Source organism: Rattus norvegicus, chromosome 16 (assembly GCF_021556685.1).
Source record: "Rattus norvegicus strain SHRSP/BbbUtx chromosome 16, alternate assembly SHRSP_T2T, whole genome shotgun sequence".
NCBI classification, from domain to species: Eukaryota; Metazoa; Chordata; class Mammalia; order Rodentia; family Muridae; genus Rattus; species Rattus norvegicus.
Genome location: NC_141549.1, coordinates 77,544,624 through 77,563,057, shown reverse-complemented (window position 1 = coordinate 77,563,057; position 18,434 = coordinate 77,544,624). Strand labels below are relative to the sequence as shown.

The window sequence follows — 18,434 nt, the reverse complement described above, 5'->3', positions numbered from 1 at the left end:
CTCTCAGTTGTCAGTCAGAGCTCCCTGCCCAGTTGACACTCAGTGCTCCCTGCCCAGCTGACACTCAGTGCTCCCTGCCCAGCTGACACTCAGTGCTCCCTGCCCAGATGACACTCAGTGCTCCCTGCCCAGCTGACACTCAGTGCTCCCTGCCCAGCTGACACTCAGTGCTCCCTGCCCAGCTGACACTCAGTGCTCCCTGCCCAGCTGACACTCAGTGCTCCCTGCCCAGCTGACACTCAGTGCTCCCTGCCAAGCTGACACTCAGTGCTTCCTGCCCAGCTGACACTCAGTGCTCCCTACCATATATGCATTGCTTATGAAAATGTCTGCAGTGACCATAGCCTAGAAAAACATCAAGCCTAGAACACAAGGCCAGACTCAGAGCTCCCTGTATTGCCAGCAAGATCTGAGAGCAGACGCCAGCTTCAGTTAACCGTCTCAGTTCCTTTTCACAGCTGAGGCAAAAATCGAAGTGCAGTACAGCCTGTTACTCCGGCCTATATGGCACGGTCATCTCTAGCTTATCTGCATATGGACTGTGTGGCAGAACAAACCCCTCCCTACACTCTCAAAGGTGCTCTTGTGGAAAGTGTCTTTTCACTCCCTCCTGGTGGGTCAGGCTTCACGGCCCAACAGCTCGTCACTGACACCCTCAGCCTCAAGGGAGAGCTGTCAGTCACTTGAGCTTTGTAAGCAAACCGTTGTAGGAAGTCAAACCCAGCGGCGTGTGGTAGCTCTCTCCCTGCCAGGTAACTGAGATGCACCGCAGAGCTGTGTTTAATGGACCTCTCCCTCCACAGGCTCAGCGGTCTGGCAGTTGATCGCGTCCTTCCTGAGACTCCCAATCTCAGGGACACACTGCATCGTGGGCTCTACCATTGGCTTCTCGCTCGTGGCCATCGGCCCAAAGGGAGTGCAGTGGATGGAACTCGTCAAGATCGGTAATGGCCGTAGGCTTCAGCTTTGCTAGAGGGAGTTTTACGAAGACTTACTCGTGTAATGTTCTCCCCGGGATGTTAAGGTGTAGGCCTGGGTTACACAGCGTGGAGCAAGTCCACTGTCACATGGCTGTTTCAATGCCACACTGTCAAAACACGACAGCATCATCTGGCTGTGAAAATCAGTATCGTCTTCGTCCCGGCCAAGAAAAGAAACTTATCTCATTGAAATCAGCACAGTGGTCTGAGAAAGACTAAGCCTAGGCCCACGTGAGGAAAAGCCTTACATCCAGGTGTCTGTGTTCATGGTCATGGGGAAGCTCAGAATGAAGCCAGCGACCTCACCTCGCTGGGTCACAAGCTGCCCAGCTCCGCCCTCTGGAGGAAGCACAGCCAGGTTCCTTTGGTTGTAGGCCCAACTACACTTAGCAGTGATGAGTCCTCACTGAGTGTACCAGTCCACTCAGAATAAAAACGGCCACCTCTATCCTGCGTGCTGTTGAGTGTTTCCTAGAACCATCGTAGCCTGAGGAGCTATGGGTCATAATGGGCCCCTGGCCTGCCAGTTAGGGGCGCAGGCCACCACGAATATCACCTGTCTCAAGCTTTTGGAGAAACAGCTCTCAACTCTAGCCCCTTAGAACTACTGGAAGGAGCAATTAAAGTCCCCGCACCCTGATTGTCTTCTGCACCTCCAGAATAAGGGGCCGGGGCAGAGCATCGCCAGTGTTGCCAGACTCCCAGGTAGTTTCTGGGAGTAGCACCAACTTGGAAGCACCCGGTAGAGGCTAACACTGGGGATTTCTAGCCATTAGAGATCAGAAATGAGAGCAGCAAACGGGATGTAGTTAAAGGAACATAATCCACCCTATCCTATATGTAACCTTGCTGTTGGGACATCAGACTCAAAAACAATCGAGAGACAGCACAGTTGCTCTCCACCCCCCTGATGCTGAGACCCTTTAATACAGTTCCTCATGTTGTGGTGACCCCAAGTCATAAAACTGTCTTTGTTGATACTCCACAACCATTGTGCTACTGTTGTAAATCATAACGCAAACATCTGATGTTCCGGATAACTGATTCGAGATCCCCAAAGGAGTCTCAACCCACAAGTTGAGAGCCGCTTGCCTAGTGGGAACTAATCTGTAAGCTCTTGGTGGATGGAAACCTCAGTAATAGCAGCATAGCCAGCGATGTGTGATGTTTGCTCCAGAGGAGAGCGAGGGATTCCTGAGCTCTGACCCATGGCAAAGGGCTCTGGCGATAGGTGTTAATTTATGTGATATATGGCCTCTCGGTGCGTTGCTTAAATAGACTGAGTGGAAATCTTAGCATTCACGGAGTTCTTTCTAACCGTTCAGTTGCCTCCTGGTTCATATCCCCACTTCTGTCTGGCTTCATGTCTGGTGTGCTGTTCATCCTGATCAGAATGTTCATCCTAACCAAGGTAAGTGTGGCTGCTGCTTTCGTTTCTCTTTTGCACTAAATTTTAGAACCGATTTTGGTTCTCCTCAGTAGAAGCTAGTAACGTAGTAGGTGGGAGACCTGTACTGTCATTGCCAAGACACACCTGGAGTTTGAGTCACGGGCTGTCAGGAGGGGTCAGAAGCCTCAGGGAATGGCCAAGACTCTCCAGGGCCTAGCACACAAATGGGGCTTCCGTCTGGGCTCTATAATTTACTTCATTAGCCCACACTCCCAGAAATTGGGCTTAGACCTCAAAAATGAGAGGGATTGTCTCCCGGTTATCAAACAGAATATAATAAAATAGGTGTTAAGATTTTGAAATTGAATCAATAATTAGAGTCAGCTGTATACATCTCCTTACTCAGTGTAAAGGTGCTGTTCTAGTCAGGCTGACTACAGCTGTGACAGACCCTGATGGACCCGTGACCATAGCAGCTGGGAGGAAGGGTTTATCACTCTTAGACTTCCCAGTCACCATCCATCACGGAGAAGTCAGGACAGGACTCAAGCAGGGCAGGAACCTGGAGGCAGGAGCTGAAGCAGAGGCCATGGAGGGTGCTGCTTACTGGCTTGCTTCCCCTGCCTTGCTCAGCTTGCTTTCTGATAGAACCCAGGACCACCAGCCCAGGGATGGCACCACCCACATGGGCTGAACTCCTCCCACCAATAACTAATTAAGAAAATGTCCTACAGGCTTGCCTACAGTCTGACCCAACAGGTTCCCTTCTCTCGGGTAACCATAGCTTGGTCAAGTTGATGTAAAATTAGCCAACACTGGTGCTTTTACTAAATATTTCGATGGAGGAATACTGGGTTAATTTAAGGGAATTTAAAAAAAGAAAAAAAAAAGAAACACAGAGATTCACTCTGTCTGAAAAAATAAAAGCCAAAACATTGAAATCAAATTTGCTGGGCATGGTGGCGCATGCCTTTAATCCCAGCACCCTGAAGATAGAGGTGGGCAGGTTTCTATGGAGTCAAGGCCAGCCCGATCTGCATAGTGAGCTCCATTAGAAGTGTTCGTGGCTCCCCCATCACTGTGAGGAAATACCTACAATAAACAACTCACGAGGAAGAATGTTATTCCGACCCACAGTTTCTGCCTCCCTTGCCTTGAGCCAGTGGCAGCCCAGTCCACCCTGCAGAGGAGGCTCATTCGCCTGGGCCCTGCTGTGTATCTCTACTCTGTCTGGTCTCAGGGCCCTCCTCTCACAGCCTACTGTCCTCCCACTGTGCCCGGTCTCTGAGAAGCTTACAGGATCCAAGTTAGAGCAGACCGCTTCCCCGATAACTGTAGTTCTGTAGCCGTTACCCTGTTTCCTTCATTCTTCCCTCTTTTGTCCCTCCCTGTCTTTGAGACCGTCACTCTACCCTGTGCTTGTCCGTGATCAGCTTTCCTTCTGCAGCTAAATCCACTGCAGCGCTCTCCTCTCTGTGCCCAGCCTACTTCACATTACATAGTGTCCTCCAGTTCTATCCATCGAACTTGGACCCTTTTATGGATGAGTGATGTGTCTCTACCATCGATACATTACAATGATAGAGATACAGTATGTAAGATATACCTATATATCTATAGTATTCTATATTATCTATATATATAGTATTCTTTATTATCTATATATCTATAGTATTCTATATTATATGTGGATCCCTTCCTGTCTTTAGGACTGTCTCTCTACCCTGTGCTTGTCCATGATCACATTTTTAGCTCTTTATTTTATCCTTGGATATTTGGTTGACTGTTGAAATATTTGATAAGCTATAAAGCCTACCATTTTTAACTTTATTTCATTTATTATACGTGTGTGTGTGTGTGAGTGTGTGTGTGTGTGAGTGTACATGTGTGTGTATGCATTTGTGTATGTGAGTGTGCATTTGTGTGTGCATGTGTGTGTGTGTGTACGCGTGTGTGTGTATAGAAGAGCTGCTTCTGCTCACTCAGTATACTGAGGACGGCCTTCCTTCCTCCGTGTCATCATTAGTGTGTCTCAGCCCTTTCTCTGGGCTAGGATTGGCCACATTGAGCTAGGTTACATCTTGGTTACCAGCCTTCACTGTTTCCTCTACCTAGACTTTATCCTATCTAGCTTCCTGATGTCATTTTGCAGAACACCTCTCCTATCCCAGAGTTGGCAGTTTTCTCCTTTTTGCTCTCAAGTGTTCTGCCCTCTCTTTGCACTTGGTAGTGTGTGCTGTGCTATCTCTTCCCTCCTTCCTGCCTGCTTGCCCCGTGACTGTGATCTGGGGTGGAGACCATGAGTGTCTTAGTCGCTTTGAATTCCAGTGCCCTCTCATGTGCTTATCACCTTTAAAGATAACAGTTTGATGGGAGAGGACAGTGTGTGCCGAGCACCTCTAGCCAAACCAGACTCTAGCTCTACTGGAGACCCCTGGGGTCTCTGTTCAGTGAGAGGCAAGTCCTGAACTCAAAACCTCTGGTGTCTTGTGGTTCTCTCTCCATCTCCTCTCTCCTTCTCCCTCTCTCCATCTCCCTCTCTCCATCTCCCTCTCTCCATCTCCCTCTCTCCATCTCCCTCTCTCCTTCTCTCCCCCTCTCCTCCCTCTCTCCTCTCCCTCTCTCCTCCCTCTCTCCTTCTCTCCCTCTCTCCTCCTCCCTCTCTCCTTCTCTCCCTCTCCTTCTCTCCCTCCCTCCTCTCCCTCCCTACTTCCTTGCCTTTCTTTCTTTTCCCTCCCCATTTCTCTCTATAATTCACACTACCATGAGGGCTCATTCCAAGAAACCAGATACAAATCTATTGGGCCAGGAAAGTGTGTTTGTAAAGAATAGTAAAAGAAAAGAACAGGAAAATGACCGTTTTCCTGAGATAAGATTCAAATCAGTTCTTTCTAAAAGATGATGTTTTAGAATAATTATCTCTTCCTGGGCCTTTCAGAATTTCCACAGATAATGCTACAACAGAACTGTGGTGTTAACACTTCCCTGGCACACGAGACACAACACACACCACCCCAGAGCACTACCCCACCCACCACTCAGGCGCACCCCACCCCAGCCACCACTATCCATCCAACCCCGGCCCACTCCACCCCAGTCCAAAGAACCTCATCTCACCTCAAGCCACCCCAGCCCAGTCCATGCACCTCACCCTAGCCAACTCCACCTCCCTTCCCCCAAATCCCACTCCTCCCGAAATGGACCCAACGCCCAATTTCAATACAGAGAGCTCAGTTTTTCTGCAGACACCATCCGCAGGTCGAGCCAGCTTGTTTAAAACAGCCCATTCCACTTCCTTTCCCTCTCCTTCTCCCTCTCTCCTTCTCCCTCTCTCCTTCTCCCTCTCTCCTTCTCCCTCTCTCCTTCTCCCTCTCTCCTTCTCCCTCTCTCCTTCTCCCTCTCTCCTTCTCCCTCTCTCCTTCTCCCTCTCTCCTTCTCCCTCTCTCCTTCTCCCTCTCTCCTCCCTCTTTCCCTCTCTCCTTCTCCCTCTCTCCTTCTCCCTCTCTCCTTCCTATTTACTCGCACAGATGCTCTGTGTTGTTCTCAGCAAAAACAAAATGTCAGGGAGATTGAGAGAATATGTTGGATTTTTGGATGAGTGACAATGACAACTGGGTAGATAGGAAGGGAGAGAGAAAAGGAACAGGAGCAGGAAAGGGAGAGCGGTCTCAAGGAGAGCTTTTCCTCCTGCCATCCTCCTTCAGAAGTTCTCGGCTAGGAGTCCTTGCCAGCCATGGCTCCCAAGAAAACACTGCTTTTTTCTAAAGCCAGTGACAGGAGGCACCTGTGTGGCCTCTGTGTGGTCCATCTCAGGTGCCAGCTTTGTGTGTCACCCCTCCTCCAGCTCAGCCATTCATCCGCTTTCCTGTTTGCCCCTCTCATGCCTCCCTGCCTGGTCTGGGCAGAGCTCTCACACAGCAGGAGCCTTTTCAGTCCCTCTTTTACATTCTTTGCGCTTCACTACCTTCAACACAAGCCTTTGGACCAGTGCCTGTGCAGACTTGAGGCATTCCAGAGGATCTTGCTGAGCCGTGCTCCGCCGGCGGCATCCTCCCTGCGGGTACGTCTCTGAAGTAGTCTTCACCTTCCCTTGCTACACAGCTCTCCTCAGAGTTTGCACCTCCTTTCCTTTGATCTTGACAGGTGGCCTCTGCTCCCAAGTGTGTCAGGGTGTATTTTAGAGATCAGTCTCGTAAGTAGAGGCTATGCACTAGTACATCTTTGATATGTTTCTAGCCTGCATTATTCCTTCAAAGATGGTTTATAGAGCTGCTTAAGACAGCATTTTTAGAGGCTGGAGAGATGGCTCAGCAGGTAGGAGCACTTGCTGTTCTTGCAGAAGATCCAGGGTCCGTTCCCAGCATCCACATGACAGCCCGAGGCCATCTGGAACTCCAGTCCGTGCCCTCTTCTGGTCCATGTGAGCACTGCATCCCTGTGGTGCACATAGACACATTTAGGCAAAACACCCATCCATACCCATAAAGTAGAAATAAGTAAATCTTTTTTTAAAAAATAGCATCCTACTAACTTCACATATGTAGCTTCATCTAAGCACAAACAGTGCCACTCTTGCGGGTTTACTGAGAGAGAAGATCAGAGCTGAAGCCCAGAATTACAAATTACATCCATCACACAGAGATCCCACCATTCTTACTAACATTCAGTAGACGAAGGTTAAGTCCTATACCTTATAAAAGATTTTGAAAATCTTAGCACATGTGAAAATGGTCACTTTACACGATCGATTTATTATTATGGGGGGCGGGGCACACATGCCAGAGCATGTGGAGGTCAGAGGGCAACTCCCAGGTGTCAGTTCTCTCCTGCGTTCCACATTCACATGAGCTCTAGAGATTGAAGTCAGAGCGTCGTCACTGAACATCCAGTATCCTGCTCCTGAGCCGTCTTGCTGTCCCCGAGGTGAACATATACTTTTTCTTCCTAAGTGTAATGTTTATGGGTAATTTGCCTACAAGTATGTCTGGGTAGCACATGTGTGTCTGGTATCCACACAGGGTATTAGATCTCCTTGAACTGGAGTTAGAGAGGACTGTGAGCCACCATGTGGGGGCTGGGAATCAAACCCAGGTCTTGGAAGAGTGGCCAGTGCTCTTAACTGCTGAGCCATCTCTCCAGCCCCTCTTTATGTATTTTAGTATAGCTAAAAGCATGTCTAGCCGTAGTGTCATATAAAGTGTACCGTCAATGCAAACAGTGGCTGTCACTTGACTCTAGAATCCTCAGAGGGTAGAGAGTCTGAAAATAGTTGTCAAAGATGATCTTAGCCAGAGGAGAAAGCACTCAGGAGAAGTCGTGGCCAAACGCTGGGCTTGGGACCTCAGACATGGGCCTCCCAGTTTTCTGTGTCTCTGTGACGTCAGCTCGTGCGGCTCTAGCACTCTCTTACGATGCTGGCCCCACATTCGGGCTTGCTGAACCTGCGTCTGTGCAGACGATGCCTGAGCCGGAGCAGCTCGGTGGGGCGGCACACCATACTGCTTCCCTATAACCTGTTGTGGTGATTGTGCTGCTACCACATGTTCACCTGCTTTACTCATTGTCACACAGGAGGACCCTGTTCCAAACGGTCTCCAGGCACTTCCTCTGTTTTATGCTGCCACTATAGCAATAAACGTCTTCTCCATCATGTACACAGGAGCACCAGGTAAGACCCCTCTGTGGAGTCCTCAGTCTACGGGAAGGTATTATAATTTAGCAGCATTAGAACTAGTACTGGTATTGGCTAAGAGTAAAAGGCATTGTTCATGGTTGTTATGGGGTAATAATAATAATAATAATAATAATAATAATAACAACAACAACAATAAATGTACTAAATACCAAGAAGATACATGAAATACAAACCTTTCAGCTTTCCAGTTAAACCCCACTCATCCACGGCGCAGCCGTCTTGTCCCAGCAGCCGCTGACAGCTCTGGAGTCTTAGAGCATGTTCCTAGGTCATGGGGACGGAAGGGCCTCAGAAGATATGTGCATCACACATACGGTCCAGTTGTCAAGGAGGGAGAGGCGGGTCAGAAGTGGTCTGCAGCCACAAGCTGCAAACTTCCAGGGCATTATCAAACCATTAGTCCCGGGCCTGGCCATGATTGTGCCTGTTTTCCTTCCCGGTTTAGGGGTGGGGTGGGGAGCAGAGAGATGTGTACCTGTAGTCCCAGCACTTGGGAGACTGAGGCCGAAATGTCGCTGGAGTCACCAGATCCAGGAAAGCCTGGTAATACAATCATATAATGTCAAAAATTATATAATATAATGTCTCTGTGTGTGGCTGGTCCAATGGAGTCGTGAGCACCCACTTCTCTTCTGTGTGAGTTCTATAAAACCCGGAGTGAGAATATTTTCATACAAATGTGGGGAAATTAGAAGACAGGATGTCACAGGACTTGCTGTCAAATTGTAGCTCAAAAAAACAAGGCTAATAAAATGTCTTGTTGGTGCACTGTGGGGCGAGCCCTGCCCTCTGTGTGTCCCCTTAAGAGACAGACTGCAATTTTCCTTACCTACTCATGGATGCTTTTCCTGTTAGGTTGGTTTTGGTTTTGTTTTTTTAGGACAGGTTATCTCCACATAACCCTGGCTGTCCTGGAACTCACTGTATAGACTGGCCTGGCCTCCCAAGTACCGGGATCAAAGGTGTGCACTACTACACCAGGCCACTAGGTAGATTCTTGCCAGAACAGTTGCCCACCCTGAGTATCAGCTCTGGGTGATATCAGCTCCTGGGACTACTGAATAATAACCTGCAGAGTCCTTGTATGACTTTCAATATTTCTAATTGTGGAAGTGACTCTGAACACTCAGTGCATAGTAAATAGAGATAAGCCGTCACAAATACTGGAAGATAGCTAAGAGGATTTAGAGATAGAATTTACTATATTCCACATGTCATACATATCAGCAAGTACCATAACTGAGACACTGGGTCCTAGACTAGTGCCTGGTGGGGATTCTGGTCCTTCACTTTGCTGGTCACACTAACTAATACTGACCTGATAGATCCATCTAAAGATCAGCTCCAAGGATTTCCGTGATCTTTTCCTCACAGTGTCTGTAGTGTGTCGCCACCATGAACTTTCATTTCCCCAGAATGATTCCCTCCACCAGCAAGATGTTTGTCTTAGCAAATGTGCAGAACACGATGTAGTAAAACGGCAGATTAGAGATCAGGGAGACAGGCGCTGTAAACAGTGGACGGTTTATAATAAAATCATGGCTGCCTCCTGACACTTGGAAAAACTAGGACGCAATAGTAGAGGGCAGGAGAGGGACACCGCACAGTGACCTACAACTAAGTCAGCATGAGGACAACAGGCTGGGTGCAGCCGCGTCGCATGTGGTGACATGAGAAGCAGGTTGTCTGGTCTAGCGCTGGGCCTAGTCCTCTGCAGTCTTCTGCTCCAGAGTTTCTGTTGACAGATCTCCTGAGTAGCTGGTTCCACAGATGTGAAGCACCCCTGACGTCACTGCTCTGCCATGAGCATTTCTTCTTTATATTGTTTTCATGTGAGGGTGATCTTAAAACATTCTGATTAGGGGTCGTCACTCCATTTGTGAAGTGTGTGTGTGTGTGTGTGTGTGTGTGTGTGTGTGTGTGTGTGTGTGTGCGTGCGCGGGCGCATGTACAGGGACACACATGGCACAGCACATACATTGAAGGTCAGAGGACAGCGTGCAGGAGTCACCATCCAAGGCCTCTTGTTTCTGCTTTTACATGGCTGCCCCAGGCTCACTGGGAGCTACAGGACTGTGGGATCTCAGATGCTTGTCACTACAGGCTGGATTTTGTTTTGCTTTTTTTAAAATGTGGGTTCCAGCAGGGGATGCAGGTTGCACAGTGGGTACCTTTATACCCACCCCTCCCTGAGCCCTAGCCCTGTCCCCACTCACTCCTTTCTATCAGACACAGCCCAGCCTGGTTTCCAGCTTTTCTAGGTGAAACCAGTTCTCCAGGCATAGCTACCACAGCAGCACCACTCCTCACTCCCTCCCCCTCCTCCTCAGCACCCTTTTTCTCCTCCTCCTTCCCTCCTCCTCCTCCTCCTCCTCCATCTCCTCCTCCTCCTCCTCCCCTCCTCCTCCTCCTCCTCCATCTCCTCCTCCTCCTCCATCTCCTCCTCCATCTCCTCCTCCTCCTCCTTCCCTCCTCCTCCTCCTCCATCTCCTCCTCCTCCATCTCTTCCTCCTCCTCCATCTCTTCCTCCTCCTCCATCTCCTCCTCCATCTCCTCCTCCTCCTCCATCTCCTCCTCCTCCATCTCCTCCTCCTCCATCTCCTCCTCCTCCTCCTCCATCTCCTCCTCCTCCATCTCCTCCTCCTCCATCTCCTCCTCCTCCTCCTCCATCTCCTCCTCCTCCTCCATCTCCTCCTCTTCCTCCTCCATCTCCTCCTCCATCTCCTCCTCCTCCATCTCCTCTTCCTCCTCCTCCATCTCCTCCTCCTCCTCCATCTCCTCCTCCTCCATCTCCTCCTCCTCCATCTCCTCCTCCTCCTCCATCTCCTCCTCCTCCTCCATCTCCTCCTTCTCCATCTCCTCCTCCTCCTCCATCTCCTCCTCCATCTCCTCCTCCTCCATCTCCTCCTCCATCTCCTCCTCCATCTCCTCCTCCTCCTCCATCTCCTCCTCCATCTCCTCCTCCTCCATCTCCTCCTCCTCCATCTCCTCCTCCTCCATCTCCTCCTCCTCCATCTCCTCCTCCTCCATCTCCTCCTCCTCCATCTCCTCCTCCATCTCCTCCTCCATCATCTCCTCCTCCATCTCCTCCTCCATCTCCTCCTCCATCTTTGTTTTGTTCTCTTCCCCATCCTCTGTCTTCGCCATCTCTCTCTCCTATTCCTTCTCTGCTCTCTTTTCTCCCCTCTCTCCTCCATCTCTTTCAGTTCTAGCTGCTTCTCACCCTAGCCCCAGGACATCAGCTCAGGAGACCCCATCAGGCTTCACAGCCTCTGTAAGAGGCGGTGTCCTCTTCCGGGTCTCACGGGTGACTGTAGCACCCAAGCTGTGGAGGGACAGTCCTGGAGGTGCGGCTGTCTGCAGTTGCCACCAAGGGCAGATTCAAAACAGAGCTCTTTAAGCTTACTCTTTTTCCTAAGTATTTACAAGCACAGCCTGGTTTGAGAACACTGCTGCTGTATATTTAAAACTCCAACTATACAACAAATGAAAAAGAACCATATTCATCTCAAAAGCATGACTCACTTCCTTAAATCCAGCATTCTTTTTATATACAGGGCTCTTCTAATGCTTTGAAAATGTTGATCTAAAATAAAACGACACATAATAGCTTCTTTCACCATTTGATCAGGCAAACGTGCATATGCACATGTGTGTACACATATGTGTATGCGTGTGTATTGCTGCGGGACGGTGTCCACGCTGAATAAATGAAAGCACAGAATACAGCATGTCATATAATTACGATTCTGTTAAGTCAACAAACATTTATAGCCCTGGCTGGCCTGGAACTCACTGTGTAGACCAGACTGGCATCTAACACACCGAGGTCTCCCCCTTCTGCCTCCCGAATGCTAGAATTAAAGGTGTGGTGTCCATTCCCAATGAAAATGAACTCTTTTTTTTTTCTAAATTGAAATCATTTGCAGATAATATATTCCCATCATGGTTTCCTCTCCCTTGTCTCCCAACGCCTCCCTGCTTCCCCATTCATCCAACACCAAGCCTTCTCCTCTCTCTTTAGAAAACAAACAGGCAAACAAACAAACCAGAGTTGAAAAAAAAAAAGCACAGGAAACACAGATACACACAGGTGCACTTGCACACATACACATGCACACACAAACACAAAATAGGAAACCATAAGCAAAGGACGGATGAGATTAAAAACACACAAACACAAAATAGGAAACCATAAGCAAAGGACGGATGAGATTAAAAACTGCCCAGACAAAGCAGTGTTCTGACTACAGAGACGCGATTGAGTTGGCTTTAGTTGGGCATCTCCTGCTGGACACGGAGCCTCCCTTAAGTGCGATTTGTGTACCCAGTGAGACACATGTCTTTGTTGTTTTGACAATGGGAGGAGCATGAGTGGTGTGAGCCGAAAACAAGCCCCAGGCCTGCACTGCCAGGCCTGGCAGCCGCTGCTGGCTGAGTGAGCGCACGCCATTCAAGCTGTGCCCTACTTTGTCCGTCCGCAGTGGGAAACAGCACAGTGCCTCAGAGCCCCCCTGAACCTGTGACTGTTTGAAACGGTTTGAAAGCCTCTCCGGGAAGACAGCCCAACGCAGAGAATTTGCCGCACATTTTGCTGTCTGTGAAGCAGCCTGAAGTTTTGTATTTAGAAGAAATTTCACTCAACATGTGCACATTGGTTCAAGGGTTTTCACTGAGACAGCGTCACCCCATGATAGTTCCCTTGTATGGTTTATTGAGCTGCTCTAGGATCAGGTTCAGGGTCAGAGCTGGAGAGGAACTGGGCTGGGCTGTGTGTGGAGTTAGCACAGCACAGCCTGAGGAGGCCCCATGTCCAGGGCTCCCCACTGTCCCTGGAGTTTGGGAGTGGATCCATGAAGTATCTGACCCCAGCAGCCACCTGCCAACCGTGAGCAAGCCAGGGAGGTGCAGGGTTTGTTTTTAACGTCTGTGAGCATTCACTCTGACCTCCCGTGTCTGTTTCTCCTCTTTTAGCCTCTTACTGCTACAAAGATGAATAGTGATGCTTTGAGCTGACTTGTTTTACAAAATAGTTAAGGCAGCATTAGTAAAACTGTGCAGCTCCTTGGAAACTTACGACCAGCTCAACACTACTACTGTCTGTTTCCAAGCATAAGTAGAGGAACAGTGCAGCCAGCTTGGGAAACACTGGGTCTCGCCTCTCCAGAACCCATCCTAACCACAGATGGCTTCCTTGTGTGCAGGACTGGATGCTATAGCTATTTTACCTCTCTGTGACGATCCATGTATGGGCTGGTCTAAGAATTCTCACTGTTAGAAATAGTGCCAACCCCTCCTGTCTTAGTCGGGGCTTCTACTGCTTCAGTGAAACACTGACCCACAAATACGTCGGGAGGAAAGGGTTAATTGAGCTTACACTTCCACTGCACTGTTCATCTCAAAAGGAAGTCAGGACAGGACTCCAGCAGGGCAGGAACCTGGAGGCAGGAGCTGATGCAGAGGCCATGGAGGGGTACTGCTTACTCCCCATGGCTCGCTGAGTCTGCTTTCTTTTTTTTTTTTTTTTTTTTTTTTTCGCTTTCACAAGACTTTTATTATTTTTTTATTCTACCTTATTTTATCTTGCAGGGAGGTTTCAAGGGTGGAGAGCAGATATGAAGGGACAGGGAGATGAGTGGGATTGGGGTACATGATGGGAAATTCACAAAGAACCAATACAAAGTTAACCAAAATATGGCTAAGAAGCCAGTACAATACCTCTGGAAATAAAAGAAGTTCTAAGAAATATCTTTAATTAATTGTAAAGAGTCCAGCTGGCATGGTGGCTCAACACCTTTATTCCCAACACTCAAGCAGATCTCCGTGAGCTCCAGGGCAGCCACGTCTCCATCCGTGAGCCCCTGTCTCAAAAACAAACAAACAAACAAACAAACAAAAAAAACCAACCAAACAGTCCATCATGTTTCTATATACCAATAGACCAGAAGTGACCAATAGTCCAGAAGAAAACAGTGCTATTTCCTGAGAAGGATAATATACCTAGGAACAGGCTGATAAGTGGAAACTTGGTTCTGAAAATGACCCACACATTTTTTGGAGGGGGATATGGAGAGAGAGACAAGTAAAGGGAAAACCATCCTCTTCAAAGGCCAGGGGCAATGTTGTGGAGATGATAATACTCCCCAAACAATAAAAAGACAAAAAAAAAAAAAAAAAAGCTGAACTACTCCCTAGTCTCCCTGATTACGAACGGACATCAGCATTGTCTGACCTTTCTAACAGCTGGCCACCTTAGCACATCCACAAGCTGGTGAGTTGGCTCAATGGATAAAGTGCTTGCTATGCAAACCCGAGGATCTGAGTTCAGATCTCTAGAGCTAACATAAAAAGCCTGGTGTGTCAGTGCACACCAAGGCACAACCATAGAGCTGGAGAGGGAGAGACTGCATGATCTCAGAGGCTCATCTAGGCCTAGGTGAAACTCGGAATTCCCTGAGGTGGAATCAGAAGGAATGTGGAGGTGTGCGCCCAATACAGGCAGATTTCTGAGAGTAAGGCCAGCCTGGTCTACATGGTGACTTCTAGACCAGCTGGTACCAAAGTGGAGTGACAACGTTAGACACCTGGTGCCCTTTGGTTTCCAGATGTGCACACATTGGTAAGTGCATCCCCACACCACACACATGTCAAGAGCTCCAGTTTAGCAAAAACAATATTGAAAAAGGATGATTTATTTTAGGATCTATGTTCCCAGATACTCAGGAAAGAGAGACAGAAGTTCAAGGCCAACCTGGACTACAAACTGTGACTCTGTCTCAAAAAACAAGCAAGACAGTTTGAGGATTCCATATTTGATTTTAAAATGTAAATGGGACAGAATTCAAGAAGGCATGGTACTGGGGCACAGTTAGATACACAGGTCAGTGAAGTAGAATTAAGAGTTCAAAAATGGGGGGCTGGAGAGATGGCTCAGTGGTTAAGAGCACTGACTGCTCTTCCAGAGGTCCCAAGTGCAAATCCCAGCAACCACATGGTGGCTCACAACCATCTGTAATGGGATGCTCTCTTCTGAAGTGTCTGAAGAGAACTACAGTGTACTAACATATAAATAAAATAAATAAATCTTTTAAAAAAAAAGAGAGTGCTTTAAGAAAAAAGTGTATCCTCACCTAAACAAGGTGTTAAAATGATGCAGAGGTCAGGAGACAGGAGAACCCCCACATCCTTGACAGACACAGTAAAACCTGTTACATGAACAACCAAAACCATGTCACCCAGATTGACTAAAACTTAGAACCCAAGTGCTTCACAAGGCATCACCAAGTGACGGTGAGGGAGGAAGCACAGTGAGGCATGGCCGTGGTCTCAGCTACTCAGAAGGCTGAGGCAGGAGACTTGCTGGAGCCCAGGAGCTAAAGGGCATCCTGGGCAATGTAGCAAGATGCCACTGTTCAGAGATGATTATGTCAAGTGTGGTGGCTTACCTGGAACCCCAGGACTCAAGAGGTGAGACCGGTGAAGGAAACTTGCTGTGAACTTGAGGGCAGCCTGAACTACATTGGTTTTATCTGCCATCTTGTCCTGCCACGGCTTCCTGAGTCTGCTTTCTTATAGAACCCAGGACCCCCAGCCCAGGGACGGCCCCGCCCACCCTCAGTCACTGATTAAGAAAATGCCTTACAGCTGGCTCTTGCAGAGGCATTTTCTCAATTGAGCTTCCTTCCTTCCAACTAACACTTGAGTCATGGTTTACATAAAAGCTTACAAGTGTCAAGTTTATATAAAACTAGCCTGCACACTCCTGTAATTCCAGCTCCAGGAGTGTCCAACAACACCTCTGACTTTTACCAGCAACCACAGTCACATGAGTCACACACACACACTCTCTCTCTCTCCCTCTCTCTCTCTCTCTCTCTCTCTCTCTCTCTCTCTCTCTGTCTCTCTGTCTCTCTCTGTGTCTCTCTCTCTGTCTCTCTCTCTCTCACAAAACTTTAAAAAAATAGAGCTGGGGTAAGGTATTCAATATTCAAGTCTGTATGTGTATGTTCATGTGTTAGCATACATGTTTAAGTTCTCTATCTGTAGATATTTGAAAGGTACCTGTCGTCCCCAGGGACAGAAACTAGATACAGCTCAGGGCTGAGCTACAAGGACTCAGGTGCTAAGCACCGGTCCTGTCACTGAGCCACCTGCAGCCACGCCCTAACTGCTCCTCACTGCACTACTGGTTCGTGTTGGGAGGGTTTTCTGGGTTGTGATTCCTAAATCTGACATTTTGAGGAAAGGTCACATTTGAGGGGTGATATCCTTTAAACAAACTTTTACTTGTGTAAGGTCTTTGTTTGGTTTGGGGTTTTTGCTTGTTTGTCTCGTTTGGGGTGTTTTGTTTCATGAGACTTAACACAATGGCCCCCCGTTTCTTGGATTACAGGCATGTGCCGTACCCTGGGTTCTATTTATTTCTAAGCCAACCAGAGTGTAACAGCAACTTTGTATGAATGAACCTTCTTACATCCACTGGGTGTAACACCAGAGCTGCCCAGAAAGGCAGCACAAGCCTGCAGGGTCCACAGAGCCACCATTTCCATAGCAGGAACCACAGTCTGTGAGGACAGAAGCCTGGGAGCGCCACATTTGTCCAGTCAGCTTAGATACTGACACAACATAGACAGAAAGCGTCATGCCAAACTCCTAGGCTGACAATGCCAGAATGGTAGCATTTTAACGATCAATTCCTAAGAAGCAGAAACCCACCAGACATGACGTGTCTGACACAGCCCTGCGGTCTGCCCCAGGTGCGGAACACATGTGGTTTGGTTTCATTTGCTCGAGGTTTTCTTTACGTACAAACCGAGGTGGCTGGTTTTAGCGGGAGGAGTGGAAGAGAGCTGCTTTGTGGTACCAACCCTGCGCTCGCTCTGTCCTGTCCGCAGTGCTGGGCCTGTCGCTCCCCATCTGGGCAATAGCGCTCATCTCCTTCGGCGTTGCCCTGCTGTTCGCCTTCTTCGTGTGGCTGTTCGTGTGTCCGTGGATGAAGAGGAAAATAGCGGGTGAGCAGTCTGACTCTTCCACATTACAAAGCTGTGTGGCTCCCGAGACTGCCCATGTAACAAACAGGTATCTTTAAGAACAGAGGAACCAGAGGTGGCAGTGGTCACCAGAGCAGCACTGAGATGCAAGCTCTGGCCTCTGGCTCACATTTCTGTGTCTGGCTCCTGTAGTTCTTGGTCATTTGTGATGTGCGCAAAGATCATCACTTGTTCCCAAGCATAACCCTAAGTTAACAAATACAGCCGGGTTCTGCCGGGTGGATGGGAAGCATCCATCTTTGGGGAAATGCAACAATTGCCATAAAAGGTAGTGTGTTGTGGCAGGAATGGCTGAAATTAAAAGACCAGGTCGTCCAGGTGAAGTAACTTGAATGCTTATAGAGTCCTGGTGTACTGGCCGCAGGGTGGCCTGGGGACATATCATTTTGAAAATCTGTGTGACGAGCTCTAAGCTACATGAGGAGTGAGGCAGAAGGCAGGGTAGCCAAGGGGTAGGGTTTTCCCAAACTGACTTGCAGACAGAACATAAATGTAATTAAAACCCCAGCTACGGGCTGGAGAGATGGCTCAGGGTTAAGAGCACTTTAGAAGGTCCTGAGTTCAAGTCCCAGCACCTACACGGCAGGTCACAACTGTCTGATGCCGTCTCCTGGTGTGCAGATGTACGCACAGACAAAGTACCCATGTACAGAACTAAAAAAAAAATCCCAGCTACATAGTAAGTTTGAAGCCAACCTGGGCTACCCCATCTCAAAAAGAAATAAGTAAAGTTAGTTATTTAGTTAATTAAAACAACAATTGAAAGAGTCTTACTATAAATGCCATGCCCTACTTAAAAATTAACTGAAATGTGCATAAATCTAAATGTTAAAAAAAAAAACTAAAAAACAGTTTTTGTGGGTAAGAACTTTCATGAGCTTTGTCTGACACCAAACATGGCCCATAGGAGTAGTTTACAAATTCTACAACGTGAATTTTGGAAACTCGCTCTGTGAAATATGATTAAGGGAAACTTTTTATCATGAAAATGCGTTAAGAATTTTCAAAGAACAAGCTAGAACATGAACAAATACTTTAAATTTATTTTTATTATTTTTGGTTGGGGATTTAGCTCAGTGGTAGAGCGCTTGCCTAGGAAGCGCAAGGCCCTGGGTTCGGTCCCCAGCTCCAAAAAAAAGAACAAAAAAAATGTATTTTTATTATTTTTAATCGTATATCCACATGCATCTCCACATGGGGGTTTGTGCATGTGAGCACAGGTGCCCATAGTGGCCAAGGGTGTCCAGACCCCTGCAGCTGAAGCCAGAGGCTGTTTGTGAATGCTGGGAATCAAAACGGGGCCCCTCTGGAAAAGCAGA

General features: G+C 48.2%; 2 protein-coding genes across 3 annotated transcripts in view; one reads left to right on the top strand and one right to left on the bottom strand.

The window, feature by feature from the left end:
* The window catches only part of Erich1 (glutamate-rich 1), a gene marked incomplete at its 5' end in the record, with an annotated part of 52,793,804 nt that overhangs the window by 6,101,306 nt on the left and 46,674,064 nt on the right, over positions 1 to 18,434 (bottom strand).
* Positions 1 to 18,434, top strand: part of Slc20a2 (solute carrier family 20 member 2) — a 90,142-nt gene that overhangs the window by 59,999 nt on the left and 11,709 nt on the right. For all 3 annotated transcript variants that reach the window (NM_017223.2, XM_087588009.1, XM_087588008.1), the window contains 4 exon segments: positions 804 to 944; positions 2,306 to 2,391; positions 7,942 to 8,038; positions 16,960 to 17,076. In NM_017223.2, coding sequence (NP_058919.1) covers positions 804 to 944; positions 2,306 to 2,391; positions 7,942 to 8,038; positions 16,960 to 17,076 — 441 coding nt within the window.